The 26,428-nt window shown below is 46.9% G+C and overlaps 1 protein-coding gene across 8 annotated transcripts in view; it reads left to right on the top strand.

Annotated features, from left to right (window-relative positions):
- LOC119965900 (catenin delta-2-like) overlaps positions 1-26,428 on the top strand; it is a 1,408,928-nt gene that overhangs the window by 1,325,429 nt on the left and 57,071 nt on the right. For all 8 annotated transcript variants that reach the window (XM_038796885.1, XM_038796882.1, XM_038796883.1 and 5 more), the window contains 3 exons: positions 8,199-8,349; positions 9,231-9,471; positions 25,002-25,086. In XM_038796885.1, coding sequence (XP_038652813.1) covers positions 8,199-8,349; positions 9,231-9,471; positions 25,002-25,086 — 477 coding nt within the window. The remainder of the gene's footprint in view (positions 1-8,198; positions 8,350-9,230; positions 9,472-25,001; positions 25,087-26,428) is intronic.

Genomic DNA, 26,428 nt, shown 5'->3' with positions numbered 1-26,428 from the left:
ATTGTAAGAATAATCCATTTGTGGGTGAAGAATAGAACTAATTCCTACAGTGCAGAAAGATGCCTTTCGGTCATCGACTCATCACGTACCCTCTGAAAGAGCACCCCACCTTTGGGCACGAAAGGGCACCTTAGCATGGCCAATCCACTTAACCTGGACATCTTTGGACTGTGGGAGGAAATCAGTGCACCCGGAGGAAACCCACGCAGACACGGGGAGAAGGTGCAGACTCCCCACAGTCACCCGGGGCCGGAATTGAACCCAGGTCTGTGAGGCAGGTGTGCTAACCGCTGTGCCATCATGCCGCCCAAGAGTACACAAAATAAGTCAGTTTCCTTTCTGAAGACGTACGTTCTGCCATTTTTATATCATTTTTTATATCTTTAAAAGATATAATTATAAATTCTATCATATAAATTCCTACATCTACATTTAGAATGGAAAGTTTTGAAGACACTTATCATGGCAGCCCTATCTTCTCACCAGTAGTAGGACTGCATTACTGGGGGGACTGTTGCAGTTACAGCATGACAAATTTACATGGACAATTTCCGTATTAACATGGAGTCTCAATTATACAGTGAGGTCTCAATTATATCAGTACACGCTAGTCCAATTATTCTTACACTCCTAACCCTGCTGTGTTTGAAGACTACGCTTAGTCTTGACTCATGATGTGAATTTTATGAACTTAACGTTCATACAATTTCAATACAAATGGATACTATACCGACATCTCTTTGTCAAATATTCAGAGCCATTTATGGCCTGATGGTGTTGCTGTTGGATTGATAACCCAGAGTTGATAATACAAGCAAAGACTGCTCTCTCCAGCATAGAGCCTTACTGGGAATTCGGAATCAGCTGATGTCAGCATGGACTGCTGCTCTGTCGCTGTGCTGACCAGGAATTTGCACGCTATCCCAACTTGGACCTGTGTTTCCATTCCTTTATTATTCCTGGACATATCCTGGAACTCCCTGACTGCTTCTTCCTGTGGGAACACGAACACCGCACGGATGCCGACCGCTCAAGCAGAAGGCACTCCACCACCTTCTGCAGAGCAACTGGGGAAGGACAATGAATGTCAACCTAGCATTTTATATACAGATTCTAAGAACTTACTGTTATGCTATGTTATGGGCCAGGGTTTAGAAAACTCCAAAGTATAGCATGGAGTTCACCTGACCTACAGCTGTTTAGTGATTTTGGTTATGATGAGCACAAGGGCCTGCCTTTCAACAGAGGTCTTAAGCACTTTTAATCAAAAATAAGCTTTATTCTATGAGTTTAGTTAACATTTTTATAAACACCACAGTAAGCATTTTTATCAACTATAAAATAAATATCCCACCCAGCTAAATAATCTATGTATCATCCTTAATAAATTTCTCCCTTTAACTGTTCCAATTTAATAACAAGATCCCATAAACTAGAAACCCTTTTCAAAGGTCTGGCCCAGCATTCAGCACTCTTACTTGGTATTGGTACTCTGGCTTTGTATTGGTACTCTGGCTTGGTATTGGTACTCTGGCTTGGTATTGATACTCTGGCTTGGTATTGGTACTCTGGCTTGGTATTGATACTCTGGCTTGGTATTGATACTCTGGCTTGGTATTGATACTCTGGCTTGGTATTGGTACTCTGGCTTGGTATTGGTACTCTGTTTCCCTTCTCAAACAGCAGGTTTGAATTCCTTCCGGAAAGCAGTTATCTCTTTTCAAGTTATCAAGCAGTCTGGAAACAGCTTTTAAAATGAATATAAAGAGCCACGTCTTTACAACCTGCGCAGAACAAAACCAGGTCAAACTCAAAATGAAAGTAAAACTCAGAGCCACAGCCCAGCTCCACCCACATAATGGCATCACTGAAGCCATGTGATGAGACAAAAACATTTCTTAAAGGGATACTCCCATGACAACTGTAAGCTGATGTTTATCTGCCACGTGATTTATTGGGAGGGAAAGCTGCGATTGGAAGAGGCAAAATGAATGGTTCGTCACAGATTCACTGCCGCTGGGTCAAAATCCTGGAACTCCCTCCCCAACAGCACTGTGGGTGTTCCTACACCACATGGGTTGGAGCGGTTCATCAAGGCAGCTCACCACTAATTTCTCAAGCCCACATCCCTCAAATGAATAAAAACAGACAGATTCATGTCAGATTTCTTCCCAGGAAAACAGCTAAGAGCTAGGAGTAAGAACATGCGGAATAGGAGTGGGTTACTGAGCCTCTCAAGTGTCTCCAGCCTCCTATTTAGATTATGGCTGATCTGTACTTCAATTCCATTTACCTGCCTCTACTCCATATCCCTTGATAACCTTCAAAAACCTACCTACTATATTTCAAGCTTGAAAGCTTCAATTGTGCAAGTGCCCATTATCTTTTGCGAGAGAGAGTTCGGTACTTCTGCTGATCTTTGTGTGAAAAGTGCTCGCTGATGACCTTGTTCAAAGTTCAAGAATATGGTCCCTCATTCTCGATTCCTGTACCAGTGGAAGCTGTCATCACACCTCCAGCCTTAATCCACATTTTAAACACCTGTCTGAGACCACCCCTCCATCTTCTAGATGCCAAGTGTATGCACCCTGTCATTAGAATTTAACTCATTAATCCCTGCTACTATTCAGTTGAGTGTGCGCTGAAATATATCTTCCTGAGGGACAAGGTGCCTTAAATGAGATATGGTGCTCCAGATGGGGTCCCACTCTCTCCCAATCTGTAAAACCTAAGAAGAGTTTCCTCTCCTTTACCCTCCCCTTGCAATACAGATAATGAAGGGCTATTTTCAGCCCCCATTAGCCATCAACGAGAATGGCGAAATGGGCAAGAAATACGAGAAATGGGAAATGCAGGTGCAGGGTGTCATCGACTACACCCACGTGGCTCTGCACTCCCCATTACGACATGGGGCAGCATTCGTGAACTGCAAGGGATACCTCTCCCTCAATGTCCAGATCATCTGTGTCCACGCGATGTGCAGTCTGTAGGTGTGTGCCCGTTTCCAGGGGAGCGTCCATGATAGTTACATCCTGGGGCGCTCGCAAACCACATCCATTTTTGAAGAGAGCAGCGGCTGAAGTCTTGGCTCCTCAAAGACAAAAGATACCCACTCAGGAGGTGGTTGATGACGCCAGTGCGGAGGCCACATATACACGCTGGGCATCGCTACAATGAGCCCTGGTCAAGCATGTGATTGGACTGCTCAAGATGTGGTTCCGGTGCCTGGACCAGTTGCAGCAAGCCCTCCAATATGGCCCCCAGAGGGTGTCCCGCATCATTGTTGTATGCTGTGCTCTGCACAAACTGGCACAGCAGCAAGGCGAGCAATTGGAGCAGGACGAGACGGAGAAGTGCCACATCTCCTTGATTGAGGAGGCTGTTGAGGGGTGGATGGTATGGGGCAACCCGCAAAGGAGAAGGAGGAAGGACCTTGGGTGTTAGCCAGGCTACCTAGCAAGGCTAGGAATGCCCTTTTAGCCGCTCGGTTTAATAACAATTAGAACTAGGGTGTAAAGACCTCTCCCACCCTGGTGTCTGAATCTGCTCATTCCTGCAGTGCCTGCAGAAGATCATCAAGAATTGTGGCCAAATTCATGGGCAGAACTCTGCAGCAAATGGCCGGACCCACAGGACAATAATGCTGACTTGCAGTGGGGACAGAGCGATGCTCCTCTTATCCTCTGCAAAAAGTCTGACTGCTGTCTGACAGAGAGCTGAACGTGACCTGCCAATAAACAGGGTAATCTAGGGTCAATAGTCAATAGTGGACTAATATATAAATGATTGAGCATTTTCTAGAAATCTTCGTGAAATATTTGGCGTGTATTAAATGTATTTAATCTGGCTGGGTGTGAGATCACCGTGGAGGTGTGATGGGTGTGTTAGGGGTGCAGCGGGAGACATAAAGAGGCAGACTTACCTTGCTGCACAAGGAAGGTCATTCACCTTTTGGCACTGCAGCCCCGTCCTCTTATGCAGCCAGCGGACACTTACTATTGCGGCCACAGCCTCCCAGATGGTGCCTTGGTTGGTAAACTAAACCCTATTTCAATCTTGCGGCCCACTACGATGCAAGACGCCCACTCATGAAACCCACTCACTCGCCTTGGTTGTTGCCCATCACTGCTCTTAGTCATTGCAGTCTCTCTCTTCTGTATCCTTTCAGTAGTTTCATACCTTTTTGGTGCTATGGCAACCAGAACTGTGCACAGTATTCTAACTGTGGTTATATAATGATTTATAATGTGGAAGGAATTACCTAATTATTTTGGCTCAGTATTGATTTCTCAACAAATCCCCAAAAACAGGGCGGCATGTTTGAACAGTGGTTAGCACTGCTGTCTCACAGCGCCAGGAATCCGGGTTTGATTCCAGCCTTGAGTGGCTGTGTGGAGTTTACACATTCTCTACGTGTCTGCGTGGGTTTCCTCTGGGGGTACCGGTTTCCTCCCACAGTCCAAAGATGTGCAGGTTATCATGTTCTGTACACTGCCCGAAATGAATGATGAACGACAGAACATCTAGTTTAAATAACTTATTGTGGGACAACTATTTGATAAGATAACTAGGATAAATAAAATAACAAACTATTAACACTAATTAACTATTGCCAAATACGTCTATCCTCCAGAACAACCTACTCCCAACTCCCCTGCCACAAGGTCATGTGGTGGGTTTACAGTGCCACCTCGGAGGTCATGCATAACATTATGTGCAAATTTGCTTTATGCATATCGTTACACAGGTAGGTGGATTGGCCATGATAAATTGCCCCTTAGTAAGGGGCAATTATTAGGTGGGAGGGCTGGGCCTAGGTGGGGTGCACTGTCGGAGGGTCAGTGCAGACTTGATGGGCCGATTGGCCTCCTGCACTATAGGGTTTTATGATTCTATGATCTACTTTGCTTTAGTAAAGCAAAACACTGCAAAAACACTGGAAACCTGGAATAAATATGGGAATTTCTGGAAGCACTCAGCAGGTCTGGCAGTTCTGATGAATGGTCACAGACCTGAAACACTAACTCTTTTTACCTTTCCACAGATGCTGCCTGACCTGCTATGAATCTCCAGCATTTTCTGTTCTTATATCTAATTTGCTTTACTCACTGCTGTTGAGCATTATTCAATTCTATTAATTCTTCAATTTATTGTCAATCAGGATTCCATAGATAGCTTTCATTTTCCATGACCAACATTTTCCTTTCCTTTAACGGTAGTTCCTTCCTGGACTTCTTATTCCCGTGTGAAGGACTTTGCATTTCTCCGCATCATCTTTAATCTGTCAACTGTCTGCGACAGTGTTCAAATTGTGCAGCTTTGGCATCTACCATCTTCTCTAGCTTGGTATTAGCTTCAAATTTAACCTTTGTGTGTGACTCCTTATCTACAAAGGCATTAAACAAAAGATACTGAAATTTGGGGATCTTTTTGACCTGTGTCACTCGATGGGCGGAATCGTCAACTGTTGGCAGAAGAGGCAGCATGGCACCCATGCTGATTCTGAAGAGGAAAATCTCTGCCAATCAAGCAGTGGACAGCGGCAGGTGTTCCTCCAGACCGAGGGTCATAGAATCATAGAATTTACAGTGCAGAAGGAGGCCATTTGGCCCATCGAATCTGCTCTTGGAAAGAGCACCCCACCAAAGCCCACACCTCCACCTTATCCCCATAACCCAGTAACCCCACCCAACACTAAGGGCAATTTTGGACACGAAGGGCAATTTAGCATGGCCAATCCACCTAACCTGCACATCTTTGGACTGTGGGAGGAAACCGGAGCACCCGGAGGAAACCTACGCAGACACGGGGAGAACGTGCAGACTCCGCACAGACAGTGACCCAAGCCGGGAATCGAACCTGGGACCCTGGAGCTGTGAAGCAATTGTGCTAACCACTATGCTAACGTGCTGCCCAAGTCGGGTGCTGCAGGAAGTCGTCCTGGAAGATGACTTCCTGCCCACCAAGAGCTGCCAGCCAATCAGAGGCCGGCAGTTCTTGTACTCGACAGTGCTCAGGGGGAGTCCGTGGTTGCCACCGGAACAACACCCCCGAGAGTCCCAGGGTCGAGGAGCGAGCAATAAGGTCAAGGGGGTGGCTCCGAGCAACCAACCCTCTTGCCCCATCTCATGCCCTTGATCATGCACAGATTATGACCCCCCCTGCCCCCAACCCCCTCCTCCAGTTAACATGGCCGCACAGTTATACCAGGCGTGGAGGCTGCATATCGGAAGATTGCAACAGAGGTGGGAAGAGTGTCCTAAGTGATCGTTAATTGACCACTGAAGGGACTCAAGTGGAGGCAGGAAGATCGACTTGCCCAGAACCTGCTTCCAATGGAGGCCTGAAGGCATCGGGTATCAATCCTGACAGGAACCTATCAAATTCTGAGATTGGCCCGCCTCCTTCCTTGCCTCAAGATGATTGTAGCCTCTGTATTCACTGCACAATGTGTTGTTTACTTAAACTTGCCAGTGTAAATCAGTGCCAATTGCAAACATATTGAGTTTTTTATTAGAATAGGCAGATTGTCAGTATTTTCAATCACGATTTATTGAGCCCATCCAATTTTTATTCCACTGTGTATAGAAACCTATGTAGAGAACTAGGAAAGAGATTCTTGTACATCACACTTGAGAAGACATTGTAGAAGTATAATACCATATATAGTTTGACAATTCTTCATAAAACGATATACAACTTACAGCACGAAAACAAGCTCCTCAATTCTGAAGAAGCGTCATATTCGACTCGAAACGTTAACTCTGTTTTTCTCTCCAAAGATGCTGCCGGACCTGCTGGGTTTATCCAGCATTTTCTGTCTTTATTTCAGACTCCATGTGATAATAGGTTCCTCATTTTGATCACTATCCCGAGTAAAGATTTAGATCCAGCTCTAAATATCTGACTGGATGTAGTGGCTATTTTGGCCGGGATTCTCCCGCAATTGGCGGGACGGTCCAACGCCGTCACCAAGAGTGGTGCAAACCACTCCGGAGTAGGCCCGCCCAGAAGTTTCAGAATCCTCCGCACTTCCTCGGCCGGCACCAACGGGGTTGGCGCCACGCCAACCGGCACCAAAGGGCTTCCACGGGCCGGCGCGAGTTCGCGCATGCGCAGAACCGCAGGCGCGTTCTGGCGCATGCGCAGGGGGGGTTTCTTCTTGGCGCCGGTCATGGCGGAGCCTTACAGAGGCCGGCGCGGAGGGAAAGAGTGCCCCCACGGCACAGGCCGCCTGCTAATTGGTGGGCCCCGATCGCGGGGGAGGCCACCGCGGGGATACCCCCGCCCCCCCCCCTGAGGACTCTGCTAGCCGCACTCCAAGCCAGGATGTACCATATCCATTTCACGCTGGTGGGGCTGGCCGTAAACGGGCAGCCGCACGGCCCATTGGGGACCGGAGAATTGCCGGGGCAGCCGCTGCCAACCGCCCACGACCGGCGAGGCACGATCCCCGCCCCCGCCCGAAAACTGACGCCGGAGAATTCGGCCGCCGCCGTTGGAGCGGCGGATGGGATTCATGCCACCCCCGCAGCGATTCTCCGACCCAGTGGGGGGTCGGAGAATCCCACCCATGTGTTTTATAACGTGTGGCTTTGGACTCCCACACAAATAAAAAGACCTTCTCTACTACTACCCTATCCAATGTCTTCAGAATTTTAATTACCTCTACCAGGTCACTTTTCATCCATCTCTTTTCTCGAGAAAAGAGCCACAGTCTGTTCAGCCTTTGGTCCAAATATATTTATTTGTTATTCAGGACAAGGGCAGCATGGTGGCACAGTGGTTAACACTGCTGTCTCATAGCTCCAGGGACCCAGGTTCAATTCCAGCCTTGGGTCACTGTCTGTGTGGAGTTTGCACATTCTCCCTATGTCTGCATGAGTTTCCTCCAGGTGCTCCGGTTTCTTCCCGCAGCCCATCTGACGTTAGGTGGAGTTACCGGGATAGGGTGGGGAGTGGGCCAGGGTAGTGTGCTCTTTCAGATGGTCGGTGCAGACTCAATGGGCTGAATGGTCTCCTTTTGCACTATAAGGATTCTATTCTATGGACACTAGAGCGTGGCTGGTTTATGTTAAGAGGAATATCTGCGGAGAAGGGTTTCCATCTTTCCTTCAGTGGTTAAGTAGCTCCCGTTGTCCAGTGTTTAACATCAGTTCTGCTTTTGGTTTCCAATGTGTTGTTGTCTGTGTTTGCAGTGGTCCGTTTACATCCGTGCTGCAGTCCGGAAGGAGAAGGGTTTGCCCATTCTCGTGGAGCTGCTGAGAATAGACAATGACCGTGTGGTATGTGCTGTCGCCACTGCGTTACGAAATATGGCTTTGGATGTCAGAAACAAGGAGCTCATTGGTAGGTGGAAGGCAAGCCCCTTTGTTTCTGTGGCTGGTGACTACAAAGCGTGCTGTGATTATTTGGACGAGTGGGGTAGATGAGAGAACGAAAAGCACCTCATTCCATCCCTGCCTCTGTTTCTTCTAGGAGCAGTAAAGAAGCAGGCAGTAAAATATTTTTAAAGTGCTGTTGCTGTTGTATTGTATTGTAGTGAATATTGTTCATCAGGTGACGCATGTCAGCCATCTTTTCATTTAGAGAGTAACAGTGTATTGAACATTCAGTGTGGCATGATCTCAATGAGCAAAGGTAAACGACTGTATATGTTACTGTGACAGTGGGCTCAGGGCCACATGGAGCCGTATCTCCCACCTCACTGACTGCAATATCAGTCGGGAGGCCGCCCAGAAAAGTGCTGGCTGTCCAGCAGCAATTTTACCCTTGGCAGGACGTTAATTGGCTCAAGGCAAGACGTTGGTCCCCGCCTGGCATGCAAGTCCCACCTCAGACATTTTTACCCGCCCCCCCTCCCTGTCCCCTTTAAAATGGGGGACAGATCAGGGGTGGGTGGGATGACCTCATTGCTTTTTGCAAACACCTCCCCCACTCCAAATTCAAACATGCCAGTGGAGGGCCATAAAATCAAGCCCTATGTATATCCTTTCAAACCCCTTCATAACTTTAACGACATCTAGCGGGTCACCCATTAAACTTCTCTTGCCTTTGTTCAGTATTTCCTGAGAGGCATAGCCTTTCATTTCTGATATGCGGGTAAATTACTATTGTACCTTCCCCAATAGCTCCACGACCTTATTGTAATATGGAGACCACAGCAAGGCTCTGTACCCGAAGTGTGATTCTAATCGTGTTCCTCCTCTTCTCTTTCTCTTTCCACTAAGGCAAATATGCCATGCGAGATCTTGTCCACCGTCTTCCTGGAGGCAGCGGCAACACCGGTACCGGCACTGGAACCAGCACCAACACCGGCACAATCAGCAAAACCATCTCCGACGAGACGATAACTGCCATTTGCTGCGCTTTGCATGAAGTCATTACTAAAAACATGGAAAATGCCAAGGCCCTGCGGGACTCAGGAGGGATCGAGAAGCTCATCAGCATCGCCAAGAGTAAAGGAGACAAGTACGTAACTGGGCCCGGTTGTCACGTGTTCCAGAAGGTGATGTGTTGGCAGTGAGGTGCTAATTGTGTCAATGTGCAGAGGCCAGGCAGTCCATGCATGTTCTGTGGGTAAGGTTGCCAATTTATTCAGGGGGATTTTATAAATAATCTCTGACCTCAAACCACCCCAACTCCCAGAAAGGGAACAGATACTTTGAACCCAATTGGATGATGAAGTAATCTTGTTCTTCTCAACTCAAAGATTTACAGCCAATAAATGAACCGATTGAAACATTTATTTTTCTCCAGATTGCTGCCCTGGAGATTAGCCTTCGATTCCTGGAGACTAACTCTCAAGGTTTGGCTACTCTATCTGAGAGGGGGCACCCGTAATGGTGGGACACTGTTCAGGATTCAAAGTTGACTTCAGGCAGTGTCAAGAATTCCAACGATGGGAAAAATGTGATTGCAAATCTTACCCCAAAAGTCTAAGAAGTTGTGCTTTCGGTGGAAAGGGTTTGGAAAAACACTAGGGGTAATATTGACTTTGAGCGATGGTGTATAGTAGGCAACATTGATGTGCCAATTCCACACCTTTCCAAAATGTTGGTTTCCGTTTGGATTTCCATTTGGCCATGAAAGTTGCAGGGATACGTGACAGCTGAATCAATACCCATGGTTGTTTACTTTATTGGGGAAAAAAGAGGGTTTGGCACAGCCAGGATGCACCCAGTTAAGTAATGAGGAATTTGTTTGTCTGCTAATTGGTGGGGGAAAGGCAATTAATAGTGAGGCTGAATGGTTGAGGGTGATCAACACTATTGGAAAGATGTGAAAGCTTTCGTGAGCCTGCAGAAAAGATTCATGAAATTGGTGCCAGGGATGAGGAACTTCAGTTATGTTGACAGATTTATGAAAAGTTGGGGCTATTTTCCTTGGAGGAGAGAAGGTTGAGAAGAGAATTGACAGAGGTATTTAACATCATGAGGGATCTGAACAGAGTAGACGGGCAGAAACTGTGGATGGTAATCTCCGGCCGCAATCGCCCGGTGACCGGAGAATCCCGCCTGAGGTCAATGGATTTTTCCATTGTCGGGGTCACGCCAGTGGCGTTTTTGCAGCGGGCGGGGTGGAAGAATCCAGCTCTGTTCCCAGGCGAGTGGTTAGGATCTGAAAAGTTGGGCCTGAGAATGTGGCGGAGGTATGTACAATTGAGGCATTCAAGAAGGAATTATATTGTTACCTGAAAAGGAGGAACGTGCAAGGTTACAGGGAGAAGGCGGGAAAACGGATATCGGTGAGTTGCTGATTCGGAGAGCTGGTCCTGACACGGCGGGCCAACTATACTCCTGTGCTGTACCCCTTCTATGATTCTGAGAAGAGTGAGGTCAGGCTGGTTGGCGGTATTCGATCATGTGATGATACCTTCAGGAAAAGTCAAACCAGGTTTGGCAAACCCTCACAGTGAATGGAATAGCTCTTTCCAAAATCACAGTTACTTTACGGAACCACCAAATTCAACTAACTTTCCAATAATTCCCTGGTGACTGCTGTGACAGAATATCTCAAACACCCACTTAAGATCTAGAAAAAGGCAGTAAAATGGCTAGATTGCAGCTACATTGTTATCACCCTCTTAGAATCTCTCAAGGGTAGAAATCCCTCTGCGTCCTATCTAAATGAAATCATTTGAAATTCCTCTCGTCCTCGCAAAATAAAATGGTTTGAAATTGCTCAGAGTGCTATCTAAATGAAATCATTACTCGATTTAAATTGACAGGTTAACAACTGTTAAAATAGCAAAGAAACACATTTAACTGAATTCATTACCTGACTCGTTACTGATACTATGTAGGGATGGCAACCAGATGGCACAGGCGAACTGGTGAGTTGGACACAGGCTTTTCACCTCTGTGACCTGGCTTTCAAACCCTCCCTCTTGGTTGCAAGGGTCCTTTATGAAATTAACTTAAACAGTCCTAGAAGACAATGGAACTGCAGCATAAATTTATACAGCACTAATTGACAATAATTCAGACAAACCTAGGGATGTCCTAGGCTTGGGTCACTGTCTGTGCGGAGTCTGCAACTTCTCCCCAAGTCTGCGTGGATTTCCTCCAGGTGCCCCGGTTTCCTCCCACAGTCCGAAGATGTGCAGGTTAGGTGGATTGGCCATGCTAAATTGTCCTTAGTGTCCAAAAGGTTAGGTGGGGTTACTGGGTTATGGAGATAGGATGGAGGTTTGGGGTGCTCTTTCCAAGGGTCGGTGCTGACTCGATGGGCTGAATGGTCTCCTTCTGCACTGTAAATTCTATGTCTAATTCCATGTCATGTGTAAGGTCACATTTTTCCATGTTAAAAGGACTATATCATTACCAGCTGTTGCTCTACTGAAGTTGGGTTAAAGCATACTGTTTGGGAGATTGCAGAAGGAGCTTGACCCCAAATCTGGATTGGTGTGACACTACGAGGACTTCATTTATAAATCAGGTTCCGGAACCTGGCACCCAGATGACTTTGCATTAAGTGTGTACCTCGCACGATGCAATCTTCAAGTGTGAATGATCTAATTGTGTCAGAGGCGTGTTTGGCACCCGATTAGCGGCACCAAATGATAACAGGAAGTGGGATCTGCCTTCAGAGCGTGAGAGGCCACTGCAGCTGGTTGGCAATTGGGGTCTGCTGCTGTCTTACAGAAAAGAGGAAACTTGAAAATGAAAATGAAATGAAAATCGCTTATTGTCACGAGTAGGCTTCAATGAAGTTACTGTGAAAAGCCCCTAGTCGCCACATTCCGGCGCCTGTCCGGGGAGGCTGGTACGGGAATCGAACCGTGCTGCTGGCCTGCTTTAAAGGCCAGCAATTTAGCCTTGTGAGCTAAACCAGCCACTTGGAGGATCAGCCGCCTCAAGGCACTGGAAAGTGGCAAAATAACCAAATGAATGGGAGCGTGATTAATCCACTGCAAGATCCTCCAGATCCCCAAACCTTTCATCATGAAAAAAAACCTTTAATCTCTACCCGGATTGACCCAATTGCTGTACACTAACATGCACCAGACTCTTCAGGATTGTTGAGTTACACATTGAAAATCGTCTTCTCCCCCTCCCTGATCCGCTAACAAACTCCTCAAGAAGTTTTCACAGGTCATTAACTGGAGGTGAGCAAGTTCCCAGCTCCCACATCCCCGCACTCGCTTTGAAAATTTGAGCACATCCCGGAGGAGTTGGGACAGTGATGCACCATCCGGCAAGTATATTTTCACCGCACGTCCACTCTTGCTGCGATCCTAACAGGCAAGTGAAAATCCCAGTTTCTGAAACACAACAGGCAACTGGGGTCTCACTCTTTTGGGGAAGGTCTGTTGCATTAAATGGCAACCAGGTGCGTAAGTGGACAGTGGCAGGCTCTCCCCAGGAGAAAGGACCCCTGGAGAGATAGTCCCGCCCCTCGAGAGCTGCAGGCCAATCAGAGGACTCCTCTGGGACCCTGAAAGCAAGTTTACTTTTCAGGCCGACAAGTATCCCACCTTCTGTCGCATCAATATCGTCAGTGACGGGACGATGCCCTTGAGTGGCCATTGGGGCCTCAATTGGCATTGGGGTGGGAAGGCCATCCATGAGCCTCCCTACCTATACTCAGTGGGATTAAATGCGCCCCCCCCCCCCCCCCCCCCCCAGCCCTGCCTTCAAGTTTACCTGAGGGCAGGGCATTATATTCCACCCAAAGTATACCATTGCTCAGCAAATGTTGCACATCCTCACGAGATCCAAAATGACAGGATTGCAGAACATTTTTGTAAATGTTGTGCTTATTTTAATGAGGTGAATAAATAATTTCCCATCCAGCACCAATCACTCCCAGGTTAGGTATAGCAACATGAAATGCCGAAGAATAAAGTGTCCTTTACTCTATTCCAATAAAATGCTTCGAAACCCAACATCTGAAGAGCCCTTCCTTTCCATTGCATCGGTATTGTGCCTCTGGGTGAACTACCTAATTTAATACAATTTAACACCATGGTTAACAGGACCTTTGGTAGGAACCAGGTTCAGTCTGTTTTACACTGGTGTATCTTAAAGGTGAATATTTAATAACAAGGATGTTGCCCAAAAAACAAACGCCTCAAAACTCGGCATAGAAATGATGAGCGCAATTCAACCGGAAAACAATCTATGTCCGGTTTTGGGTGAGTTCAGTGTGGGTTTTTCTCAGCGGCTGCAGCCAAGAAACACTCCGCCATCCTCCTGCCCCCCCGCCTCCCTGGGAACACCCGTTCACCCTACGCCCCCCCCCCCCAAAACCTGGTAAGGCACCCCACACAACCCCAGGACCGATTTCTGGCAGTGGCAATCTGCCACTGCCACTTCCCTGTCGACCTTGCAGTGTCAGGGTGCTCAGGTACCTGAGGGAGTGCTACCCTGTCCTGTCCCCACCCACCCTGTGGTTTCTAATGACCTGGGTGACCCCCAGGTGCCATTACAACTGGTCCTCATTTGTGGAAGCCAGCATTAAATGCCCCATTAAGTTTGCAGATCTGGATCACGCCCAGTGAGGGTGAGATCGCGACACCTATGAGATTTCGTTAAATCTCGCGAAGCATTTCAGGCGTCGCAATTTGCGTGGCAAGCCTCTCGTGAAATTCAACGGCTTCATCCCAACCCTAAATCGGGTGCAACGGAACCGTTAAATCGCGCCCGATATCTTTGGATCGGATTATGTCCGGTGCAAAACTGGGATCATTTTCTATTCATCAGTAGGTTGCATCCGAGCTGAACGTGAAAGTGAAAGTGAAAATCGCTTATTGTCACGAGTAGGCTTCAATGAAGTTACTGTGAAAAGCCCCTAGTCGCCACATTCCGGCGCCTGTCCGGGGAGGCTGATACGGGAATCGAACAGTGCTGCTGGCCTGCTTGGTCTGCTTTAAAAGCCAGCGATTTAGCCAAGTGAGCTAAACCAGCCCATATCCTCGTGAACGGGTTAGCTAGACCTCTGCTAAGGCTTTCGAACATCAGGATTGAAAAGTAGAGAAGTGAGAGTTAGCGAGGACTGTGAGAAGTATTTGGAGTTAGAAATTATGCAGAATTAGTGTGACCACAGAATATAGAGAGTTCCAGGTCAGGTGTGCAGTGCATGGATATGATTTCACAAAGTTTGGTTATTCATGTTACTGAGCTGCAGGCAAAATAGCCGTATGGGAATCTAATGTAATGGTGATAACTGACACCGGACTGAGAAAAGAGGAGGATTGAATGCTTACCAATCCTATTTGCAGGATGTCCAGGAAAAATGGGTTTCGGGGTGGCAAAGAAAGAAGGGGTAGCAGTTTGATTATGGAAAATATCACAATCCTACAGAAAGAGAATGTCCTTGAGAGGTCAAAGATAGAATCCATCTGGCTGGAGTCAAGAAACAGTGAGGGAGCTATTAAATAGATATTTAGTCTATATTGTAGGCCACTAAATAGTGGGAAGGAGACAGAGAAGCAGATTTACAGCGACATTATTGGGAGATACAAGAGTGCTAGAGCAGTGATAAAGGGAGACTTTAACTATCTTAATATTGAATGTAACAATATTGTGTTAAGGACAGAGAAGGGGAGGAATTTCTTAAATACGTTCAGGAGAATTTTCTTCATCTCTGTGTTTCCTGCCCATTGCTAATTCTGGGAAATGAAGTGGGCCAAGTGGAAAATGTCACAGTGGGGAGCATCACAGGAATAGTGATCATAGTACCATAAGGTTTGGATTAATTATGAAGATGGTCATGGACCAAACTGGAATACATAAATGGTGAAGGACCCTGGATGAATGAATGTCAAATCCTACAAGGCAGAAATATAATGGAGCAAGCAGCAACCTTTAAAGAGATGTTGTGGGTGTACCCTCGGTACATTCCCGTAAGGGGAAAAGGGAAGACCACCTAAGCCAGAGTTCTCTAATAGTTGATTAAGAACTTAGAGTGTAGGAGGACACAGAAAAAGAGAGTGCACAGCTGATGCCGCCTTGATATTGCGAGAGAGATTCAGGCTGAGTATAAAAAGTACAGAGCAGAAATGAAAATGAGAATGAGAAATGAGGGAACAGTATGAGAATAGATCAGTGATTAATATAAAAGGGCACCCTAAAAGATTTGTCAGAGGAACAGTGGGCCCTATTAGGAACCAAATGAAGATCTGTTCATGGAGGCAGAAGGCATAACCTGAGATACTAATTTGAGTACTTTGCATCAGTGTTTACCAAAGAGGAGGATTTTGCCAAAACTGTGGCACGCAAAAGATTGTCAGGATAATAGATGAGATAAAAAATAAATACAAAGAAGTTTCCAGAAAGGCTGGTGTTACTTGAAGTGAATCAGCCACCCAGCCTAGCAGGAATGCATCCTAACTTGCTGAAGGAAGTAAGGTTGCAATTGCGGAGGTACTGGTCACAATCTTCCAGTCATCCTTTGATACAGGACTGGTGCCAAAGGACTGGAGAACTGCAAATGTTACACTCTTGTTCACAAAGGGAAGAAGTGCAAACCCTGTAATTAGAGGCCCTTAGGTTTAATGTCAGTGGAGGGAAAGCTTTTCAAAACAAATTTCTCGAGAACATTAACCACCACTTGAACCAACATGGACCAATAAAAGAGATCCAGCACAATTCTATGAAGGGAAAATTGCATTTGGCTAACTTTATTGAATTTTTTGATAAGGTGACAGACAGGGTGTATGAGGGCAATACAGTTAATGTTGTGTGTATGGACTTCCAAAATCCGTTTGATTAAATATCACATTCTAATCCTGTTAGTAAAAATGAAGCCCATGGGATAAAGGGAGACATGGCAACGTGGTTACAAGATTAGCTCAGGGATGGAAAACAGATTATGACAAATGGCTATTTTCCAGACTGAACGAATGTACATGTCAATGTTTTATCAATAACATTGCTAATTTTAAGAGAAATATGCAATGGCTATTTGAGCACATATATTTTGGGGATAGCTGGGGCACTGGGTGAGTGCGAGGAGGTCAATGTGGTCACTGCAAACTAAATGGAACATTTTTAAAGGGGACACAAGGGGAGGGATTCTCTGTTCCTGAGTGTTGACGCCGACGCAGAATTTGTGGACTTTCATGACAGCGAAGCCGGCGACGGACCTTAACCGATTCAACCACTGTGAAGGAGCTAGCACCGGCGACAATCGATTCCAATGAAAAATGGTGCGGGATTCGCCGGATCCAAGGTTGACACTCAGGAGACTGACAAGCTGCAGCCGCATATACGCATTACACTCCCCACATACACTCATCCCAGGTGGCACTGGTTGTTGGAGTATGCTCACACAGCTGAAGGGTTGGCTGGGGCCAGAGGGCACCTGCGAGTGGCCTGGGGGGGAAACCTAGACGACCTGTGGCCCTAAATTCACAATTGGCAGTTTAGAGGCGTGTGCAGCTGCATGGCAGCCTTGCCAACTGCGGCAATGGTGTTCCGTGCCCATCCACCTCGACACCACAGCCCAATCTTGGCCATTACCGCTACTCCTCCTCCCCTGGCAGAAGTCCCCCCCCCCAACCCGCCAACGGCACATCTGTCAGCAAACTATGGTGATGTTGGACAGTTTCCGAACTCTCTCTCTCCCCCTCAGCAGCCACGACACATGTTTCATGATTTTTAAAAGTACAAGTGAACCTCGCCGTTGGGAATTCAGCCCATTGGAGCCAGAACATTGTGGAGGCCCCGGAGAATACAGGTTAGACCCGGTATATCCCCATTCCACATCAAATAAAGTTCATGATACATATCCAATTGGTCTCTCAGACCCGACTTCTATCACATGCGATAATACAGCCCCAACTCCATACAGTGACGTATCACACGTAAGCACGATTTTTTTCTTTGAGACAAAATGTACCAATAAATTTGAAGATTGAAGCGTTTACTTCACTTCTGTAAAAGCTTATTTTTGTGGATTCTTCCTGTGACATTTTTTGCACTTCTTCAATTACCCATGTAACGGGGCCAGCAATGTTGATAGGTGAGGGAGAAACCATCTACAGTAATTCACCATTCCCAGGAAAGACCAGGGGCTGGATTCTCCAGCCGCCGATGTCGAAATTGGATTCGGCGAACGGCGGGAGAATCCAAATTCCCGACGAAATAGGTGGCGGGGCCACTTTCGCGATGCTCCACCCCCTCCAGAACAACGTGGCGGATCGACGGCCTCAGGCCATTGCCTGCGGCCCTCCCCCCCGATGCTCCACCCCTGACTAGCCGGGTTCCCGAAGACGCGGGAAACATGTGGTCTCATCCCTCGGGAACTCGCCTGCCGGCTATGGACTCAATCCAGCGCCACCACAGTCGGCCGATCTGCGGGCGGGGGGGGGACATATTCGTGGCTGGGGACACTGTGGTGGGGCGGTCCGGGGCGCGCGAACCGGCTGAAGGGGTGGACTATTTCGCGGGCTTGTTCCCCGGGCGGCCTCCGACATGAAGCACGACACGGTCGCTACAGGTCCCGCCGTGCGCATGCTCGGCCACGGACCCAGCAATTCTCCAGGCCGTATCTGCAGCTGGAGCCAGGGGCTCTACGCTTTTCCTCCTGCTGGGCCCCAGCAAAACGGAGAATCGGTGGCTGTTTTGTGCCAACTTTCCTAACCCTGAGATGTTCTTAGGGGCTGGTGCTTCTTTAATGGTTTTCACTTTATCTTCAAGGTTGTAGCCCTTGAGCAACCACCTGTATCGAAGATCAGTCATCTCATTCGCCAGAAAGGTGCACTTTTCTCACTTCAGGCACACTCCTTTTTTTTATAAATTTAGAGTACCCAATTAATTAATAACAGTAGCTGTTTAGCCCACTGTGCTAATCAAGGAGCAGTTTAGCTTGGCCAATCCGCCTAGCCTGCACATCTTTGGGTTGTGGGGGCAAAAACCCATGCAAACACGGGAAGAATGTGCAACAGACAGTGACCCAGAGCCGAGATCGAACCTGGGACCTCGGCGCCGTGAGACAGGAGTGCTAACCGCAGCGCCACCGTTATGCCCCCCCCCCCCCCCCCTCCCCCTTCAGGCACACTCCTGCTTCTTGGTACCTCTTTGAAACTTCATCCAGATTTGCCAGATGTTCCTCCTCAGTGGACCCTGTAATCAGGACATTATCTAAGTAAACAATAACTTTGGGCAACCCCAGCTGTAAACTCTCCAGAGTCCGGTGGAAGATGGCACAAGCTGACAAAACCCCAAAGGATAAACGTGTATATCAATACAGTCCTTTCTGGGTGTTTATGATGACATACATTTTTGACACCTCATCTAGTTCCGATTGTTGGTAGGCGTGGCCCATGTCCAACTTAGTACGTGTCAGGCCCCCAGCCAACTTTGTGTACAGGTCCTCTATTTTGGATATGGGGTACCTGACCAACTTTGCGGCTTGATTCGCCCTTAATTTATAATCTCCACAAATTCTGATTGTCTTATTGGGTATGCCTACTGGTAAAGTGTCCCACTCCGCAAATTGTGCGTGTTTGATGATGCCCAGATCTTCCATCGCCGCACTTCTGTTTCAACGTTTTCCACTAAAACATAAGGCATGGGCCTGGCCCTAAAAAAACTTGGTCTCGCTTCCTGATTTACGTGGATCATAGCTTGTAATCCTTGGAATACGTCTTGAAATACATTTCTTGGAATACGTCTTGATACTTCATTAAGACCTCATTCAGGCCCCCTCCTTTAATCTTGGAGATCGCCAGACAGTTTAATTTTATCTTCCGGAGCCAATCACATCCCATCAAGTTCAGTTCCTGGCGTGACACCACCATTCGTGGAAGCTGTGCTGACTGCTGTCTGTAACTCTCAAGGGCTGCAGTTGTTCCAAGGTGGCTCCGGAGCATGGCAACTCCCTGCGTGTTCTCCGAAACAGATCCTCTTTTTACATCTCTAATCCCTATTATGTATTTTCTTTTCTTTTTATGCACTAAATGATCTACTCGCAGAAAAATACTTTACCTATGTACATGTGACAATAAACAAATCCAATCCAATTGTTCCGACTATATTCATTATAGCCTCTCCAGTTTACGTGGCTAATTTTGCTGTAATGTTTAGCAACTTTACTGGTTGATTTCCTTCTTTTTGATAACGGTAGACATGTTCATTTCTAACAGTAGCTGATGCCCCCATGTCCACTCCCATTTTTAGTGGCCGGCCGTTTAATATGAGCACGACTGTGACGGGGTCTACCTCACCCTCTTCCACATTGTTTAAGGACATGGTATTACGTTCTCCCACTGGACAATCCCCTAGGTTATTTACCGACGCTTGATTACTTGTTCTGTTTGTACTGAGTTGGGCCTGCTTGCTTCTACATTTCTGCCTTAGATCGCCTCTTTTCCCACACCCTTAACACTCGGATCCTTTTAATTTACACACATTTCTGGAGAGTGGTTTGCCCCACGTTGAAAGCACTCTATGTTACTCCTAGGCTGCTTGAATTTTGGGTATTTAGTAATTCTTCCCAATTCTGAACTAAATTCACTGCCTGAGTCTGATCCCGTGCCCTCTCTTTTGGCACCATTACTTATCACTGTTCCCCGCCCTAACTGGTAGACTTCAAAGTTTGTTCGCCTTGTAACGTTTGGGCACTCTTTTTGGCACTCTCAATTGGTGATGACATTTCTAACGCCTTCTTGAAAGTCAATTCGGACTCAGCCAATGCTTTCTTGTGCATGGCTTCGCTATTCACACCGCATACTAGGCAATCTCATAGCATGTCATTAAGGCTGATCCAAAGTCGCAGTACTCAGCTTTGGCTTGGCTATGTGAAATGAAATGAAATGAAAATCGCTTATTGTCACGAGTAGGCTTCAATGAAGTTACTGTGAAAAGCCCCTAGTCGCCACATTCCGCCGCCTGTCCGGGGAGGCTGGTACAGGAATCGAACCGTGCTGCTGGCCTGCTTGGTCTGCTTTAAAAGCCAGCGATTAGCCCTGTGAGCTAAACCAGCCCCTATGTATGCTGTGATGGTCTCCATCAGAGCCCTCCCACCCTCTTCTATTCGGTTAGCCTTGAAAAAATGCTCCGGCCGTTCGATAAACTGCATCCAATTCTCAGTAGTCAGATTGAAGACTTCTAGTTTCCTGAAGAGAGGCCTCGAATGATCTGATTCACTTTGCAGTTTTTTAACAACAAGCTTGTTGAATTCCTCACTGCTAACGAAGTCGCTCCGATTTAGCTCATCGCCAGTGTAGTAAAGGAAGGATTGACAACTACCAGTCAGTATGTATAATGAACAATAATGGTTTATTGACAAACAGTATTTACACAGAGTCTTTCACGATGTTATTACTATGAGCTCTAGAATCTACTCTGGCTGCAAAAGCCTAGGCTCTGCACCGAGGTCCCACACTTGATTCGCATCAGGTGATGGAGGGGGGGGGGGGTCACATGATCCCCCGATGTCAGGCCCTTAAAGGGGCCAGCTATTGCATAATCCATGCTCACATTTTACCTGCAAATCAGTTGGATTATCGTTGTTAACATTTTAAATTCCTTCCCACAGCTTGACTAGAGGGGGAAGGTATAATTCTGCTGAATTGCCTCACAATCTAAAGCCTGACGCCAGGGAGATTTACGAGTCTCTTATTTGTATCTCCAAGGTGATAGTGTAAAGCAGATGATATTGCATTAGCCTACAATCTTTCATCTCTCCCCCACAGAATGAATGTAAAAACTGTGAGGTGTGAAACAGGCTGTCAACTGGCTACTGCCCGTTCTACAGATTTCCACTGAGCCAAGATCTATCCCCTTGTCCTGTTTTATGCTGATTGAAGGCAGTCATTTTGGACAAGGCTGTTTTCAAAGACCACTTTGCGGACGATGCTGCGGGGCGTCACCCTCACCTCAGTTCCCTCTGTCCAATAAATCCTGGCAGCAAGTGAGACACCATTTCCCCCGCAAACCTCCCCCAGTCCACGCCCACCACCTTCCCACCATCAGCATTTGCTCAGAAAATGAACTCGCCAACATAGAAGTGTCCTCAGGTGAACCGAGAATTCCACACTTCATTAACCCTTTTGGGGTGCCTTTTGTTTCCATGGCATAAAACCCAAACTGGAAAGTCACAAAGTCTGCCAGAAGATGGAAGCAAAGTTTCATGTCTCTCAGGAGAATTTTTTTTTTAAGTGTTTTAATTAAGAATTTTAAGCTATACAAGGCAAAGGCAACATACGTTGAAAAATAACAGGTATCAAATAATAAAGTAATGATAATAAAATAATAAATCAAAAAGAGCGAACAGAAAAAAAAGGAAAAATTGTTTCTGCATCGATGTTTTTAGTTATTTACATCGGGTGTGGCTTCTTGGTTTGCACTCCCCAGTGGGTGCTTAATCCCAATCGAACCTGCCCCATTTCCTACCCCCTCCCCCCCCCCCGTTTCTTCATCCCCCCTCTACCTCTTCTAGTCATCTAGCGTGCCGTCTTTTGTCTTCAGCGCCTGTATTTTGTTTCTGTGTGATTGGCGTGACGCCGTGCATTTCGTTGTTTGCTGGTCTTGATTGTGTTCTATGTTTCATTGTTCCCTCCCCTCCCCTTTTATTGGTATACGTTATTGCGTTGTGGCTTTCAGTTCCCTCTGGTTTACTGGCGGTTGGCTGTGAACATATCATGGAACAACTGAGTGAATGGCTCCCACGTTTTGTGGGAGCCTTCTTCAGACCCCCAGATGGCGAATTTGATTTTCTCCACCTGGAGAAATTCCGATAGGTCGGACAGCTAGTCTGCAGCTTTGTGTGGTGCTGCCAATCACCAGCCGAGCAGGATTCATCGGCGGACGATTAGGGAGACAGAGGCAAGGGCGTTGGTCCTCCTTCCCATGAATAGATCTGGTGGTTCTGAGACTCCGAAGACTGTGCCTCTCTTGGGCACGGCTCCACCCTCATCCCCACCATCTTGGACAATGCCTCGAAGAATGCTGTCCAGAACCTGACGGGTCTTGGGCAAGACCAGAACATGTGGGCGTGGTTGGCCAGGCCTCCTTGGCACCGTACGCATTTGTCCTCCACCTCCGGGAAGAACCTGCTCATTTGGGTTCTAGTTAAGTGGGCTCTGTGTACCACTTTCAACTGCATTAGGCTTAGCCTTGCGCATATGGAGGTGGAATTGACCCTATGCAGTGCTCCATTCCAAAGCCCCACCCTATTTCAAACCCCATGACCTCCTCCCATTTTTTCTTGTCTCATCCAGATGTGTGTTTGCCTTTCCCATAGTCGCCCATACAGGTAAGATGCCCGCATCCTGTAGGTCCTCTAACAATGGTTGTGGGTATGTTCTTGTTTACCTTCTTAGGAAGTTTTTGACCTGCATATTTCTTAATTCGTTGCCCCTGTCAGCTGGAACTTCTTTGTTAGTTCCTCGAGTGTTGTCAGTCTGTTGTCAGTGTACAAGTCCCTAACTGTCAGCATCTCTCCATCCTGTCTACACCTTTTGAAAGTGGCGTCCATTGCCACAGGTGTGAACCTGTGGTTGTTGCAGATGGGAGCCTTGGCGGACATTTTGGTTAGCCTGAAGTGCTGTCATAGTTTGTTCCACGACCGGCGTGTTGCTATCACCGCTGGGCTTGTTGAGTATTTGTTCGGTGGGGATGGGAGGACCGCTATGTCCAGGGCCTCTCTAGAGATTTAAATTAAAATGCAGAACTTAACAGCAACGTGAGGGCTGCCAATGATTTCATTTGCAAAGCTATTTGCGTTTGGTGTTCGGCGTTGACAGTTGGCACAGGTGTCTCGCACATATCGACGCCAGTGATGAGCTGACACAAGGGGGAGGGAACCAGAAGAAAAATCAGAGTTAGACATCAAGAACTTTAGGATGCCTCAGAGGATAAAACCCACTTTTCACCTGAACACCTCAGCATTGACAGAATCATTTGTTTGGCCATGAGCTGCTCTGTACATCTGTAAACTTCACCCAAATTTCAACTGCTTAAAACATGTAGAAAGCCTGCTGATAAATGTCTGTGAGTGACTCAACCTCTGATGGGTTCAAATCGAGAGTACCAGTTTGCACCAGCTAGGTTTCCCTGTCCTTTTGTGCCAGGGTCTCCAATTCAGGATGAAGTAACAACATGGTCAGTTCCATCGATCGAGAGCTGCTGCTAACTTTTGGGCAGTTAGCGACAGGGCAAGGAATGAGACGGTGCCGAGAACTCTGATGTTTGCAACAAATATCTTCAAGTTGTAAGTCGCTGCAGGAAATGGAAAGAAGGATGACTTTACATTTATATCGCACCTTGTGCAACCTGAGTCAGTGAGATTCAGTTGAGGCGTGCTCGCTCTCGTAATATGGCAAACACGACATACTGTCTGCGCACGGCAAGGCCAACAGACAGAAATGAGATCATTGGTATGTTTCCCGGGGCGTTTATTCACTGTAACCTGTTTTGATACATGTTTGTAATAAAATACATTTTTTTAAAAAGGAAATGAGATAATTGGCGGGATTCTCCATTCTTGCTGTAGCGAATGGAGATTTAGCTGGGTGTCAAATTCTCCGCTCTCACTGGCAGAGGTAGCGAGGCAATTGAAAGGCAAAAATACGTGATCTGTGATACAGTCATTGGTTAAGCAGCTCAAGAGAGGGAGCAGAGCTCCACCCTAGATTTTGAGCCTAAGTGGATTGGAAATTCCTAATTACAAACCCAGTACCAAATGTCTGTTTATTCATTCGGAATGAAGAATCCCAGCCAATGACTGGAAAATCTGTTTTAGTAATGTCGGAGAGATAAATTATTGGCTCGGACACCAGGGAAAATATTCCCGTTCATCTTCGGAACAGGGCCGTGGGACATTTCAGGCCTAGCTGAGAGGGAAGGCAAGCCCTCGGTTTCGTGATCCACCCAGAAAGATCAACGCCTCCAGCAGTGCGGCACTCCCTCAGCACTGCACCACCTGCATTATGTGCTCAAGGCCTCTGAAGTGGGACTCGGCGATGTGACCTGCCGGCTCAGAGGTGGGAGTGCCACCACTGGCCCACGAGCGACACCTGAGAGAAAATCGGCCTGTGCCATGCAAACATAAACAGACATTTGGTCCCGGGTTTGTAATTAGGAATTTCTAATCCACTCAGGCTCAAAATCTAGGGTGGAGCTCTGCTCCCTCGCTTGAGCTGTTAAACCAATGACTGTATCACAGATCACGTATTTTTGCCTTTCAATTGCTGATTTACCCTCTCATCAGTCGGGTGCTTTTGAAGGAGGGTAGCAGTTCAACATGTTGCTTCCCGCCACAGAGAGTAAATATTTCGATCTTCAAGCTGCAACTACGGAGTTAAACCAATCGTACACTACATTAACCTTCGAAAACTATTTGTTCAGACTTATTTATTTCAACCTTAATTGAAACTAAAAAGCTTGTTCGATAACAAATGTGTAGTTGACAGCTTGGTGTTGTCAACTTTGTGACGTTTTTTTTCCTCCGATGACCCATTTCCCCCCCGACAATTTCAGTCACGCCAGCCCCGTCAGCCAAAGAGTCAGTGTGACTTCTAACTTGAGCTGTGGTGTTTTTACACACAGACATTCGCCGAAGGTGGTGAAGGCGGCGTCTCAAGTCCTGAACAGTATGTGGCAATATCGAGATCTGAGGAGCCTCTACAAGAAGGTAAGACTTTTTTTTCTTCATTTTCTGATTCTCCACCTCTTCACCGTTTTCAACATCTGTAAGGTATCGCGCCTTGGGTGTAGCAGGCACAAATTTGAAGAGCAAAAATGAGTTGGCGTTGTAAGGATTTTAAGCAGCAGAAGGATAAATGCGTTGGGTTGCAGGAGATACTCACCAGTCCAGGCAGTGTCTTTGGAAAGAGAGGTAGAGAGTTGAATTTAACGCCCCTCCCAGAGGACGGAGTGTCACTCGTTGGGAACCCTTCTCTTGCTGCCTTCCACAATGTCAAGTTCAGGGTGGGAAGGACATGACATAAACACAAGAGGCTGAATTCTCCCGTCCCCCAGCCACATGTTCCCACTGGGATTCTCTGCTCCCGTCTCTTGTCAATGGGATTTCCCATTGTAGCCACCCCTCCGTTCCGGGAAACCTGTGGTCGGGCATGCACTGCCGGTGGGAAGAGAGTCCCACTGGCGGAGGATTCAGGACAAGTTGCTATTGTGGATATAGCATTCCTTGATGTGATTTTATCAAAAAGTCCTTACAAATTCCAACATCTCTATCATATCAATTTTTTAAATGTTCTTTGCCATATTGAAGTATCCTCGTATCTCTGAAGTCTCTAGCGGGAAGAGGAATAGGACAAAGTGTCTGAACCATTCGGAGAGTTGGCGGATGTGTGATGGCCTAATGCTGGAAAATTCTAAAGTTCCTAATGTACCCCAGGACTTTGTTTTAGCGTGACAGTAAAATTTAAAGTATCAATCGCTTGTCCTTCCTTTTTGATTACATGAATCAACATAAAACGCGTCAGCCTCCAGTGGTCCCAACCTTTGGGAAAAGGGCAGGATTCAGGAAGGGTTCTGACAGCCAATCCACCAAGCCACAAGCACTGTTCCTCCTGCAGGATACTTGCCTGATTGCGAAACCTTGTAGGTCAGTCCATCGCCACTGAATTGATGACATGCCCAGAGGCAAATGGAGTTGAAATGTCCTTATTGGTAATGGGAACAATTCATTTCAGGCCTCAGGGTAAAAGCTGCAAAAGCCACCAGCTTAACTGCAAACACCTTCTGTGGGAAAGGAAAGTAGACAAACACTAATTGGTTTCAGCAATTCCGCTTGCAGGCAAATATTTAAATCTGCCTTTTTTTCTAACAATACAATGTTTTTCACTCTTTATTACTTCCCATCCACTATTCCCTGCCTTTCTTTTCATCTCCAGCACTTTCCCTCTTTCAGGCTTCCACCCACTTTCTCTCATTATTGTCATTGTGACCGTAGCAGAAACGTCCGCTTGCTCTCCGCATTGTCACTGAATATTTTTCTCCCTGTTTCAGGA

This window comes from Scyliorhinus canicula, chromosome 5 (genome assembly GCF_902713615.1).
Source record: "Scyliorhinus canicula chromosome 5, sScyCan1.1, whole genome shotgun sequence".
Classification (NCBI taxonomy): Eukaryota; Metazoa; Chordata; class Chondrichthyes; order Carcharhiniformes; family Scyliorhinidae; genus Scyliorhinus; species Scyliorhinus canicula.
This window is presented reverse-complemented; position numbering and strand designations above follow the sequence as displayed.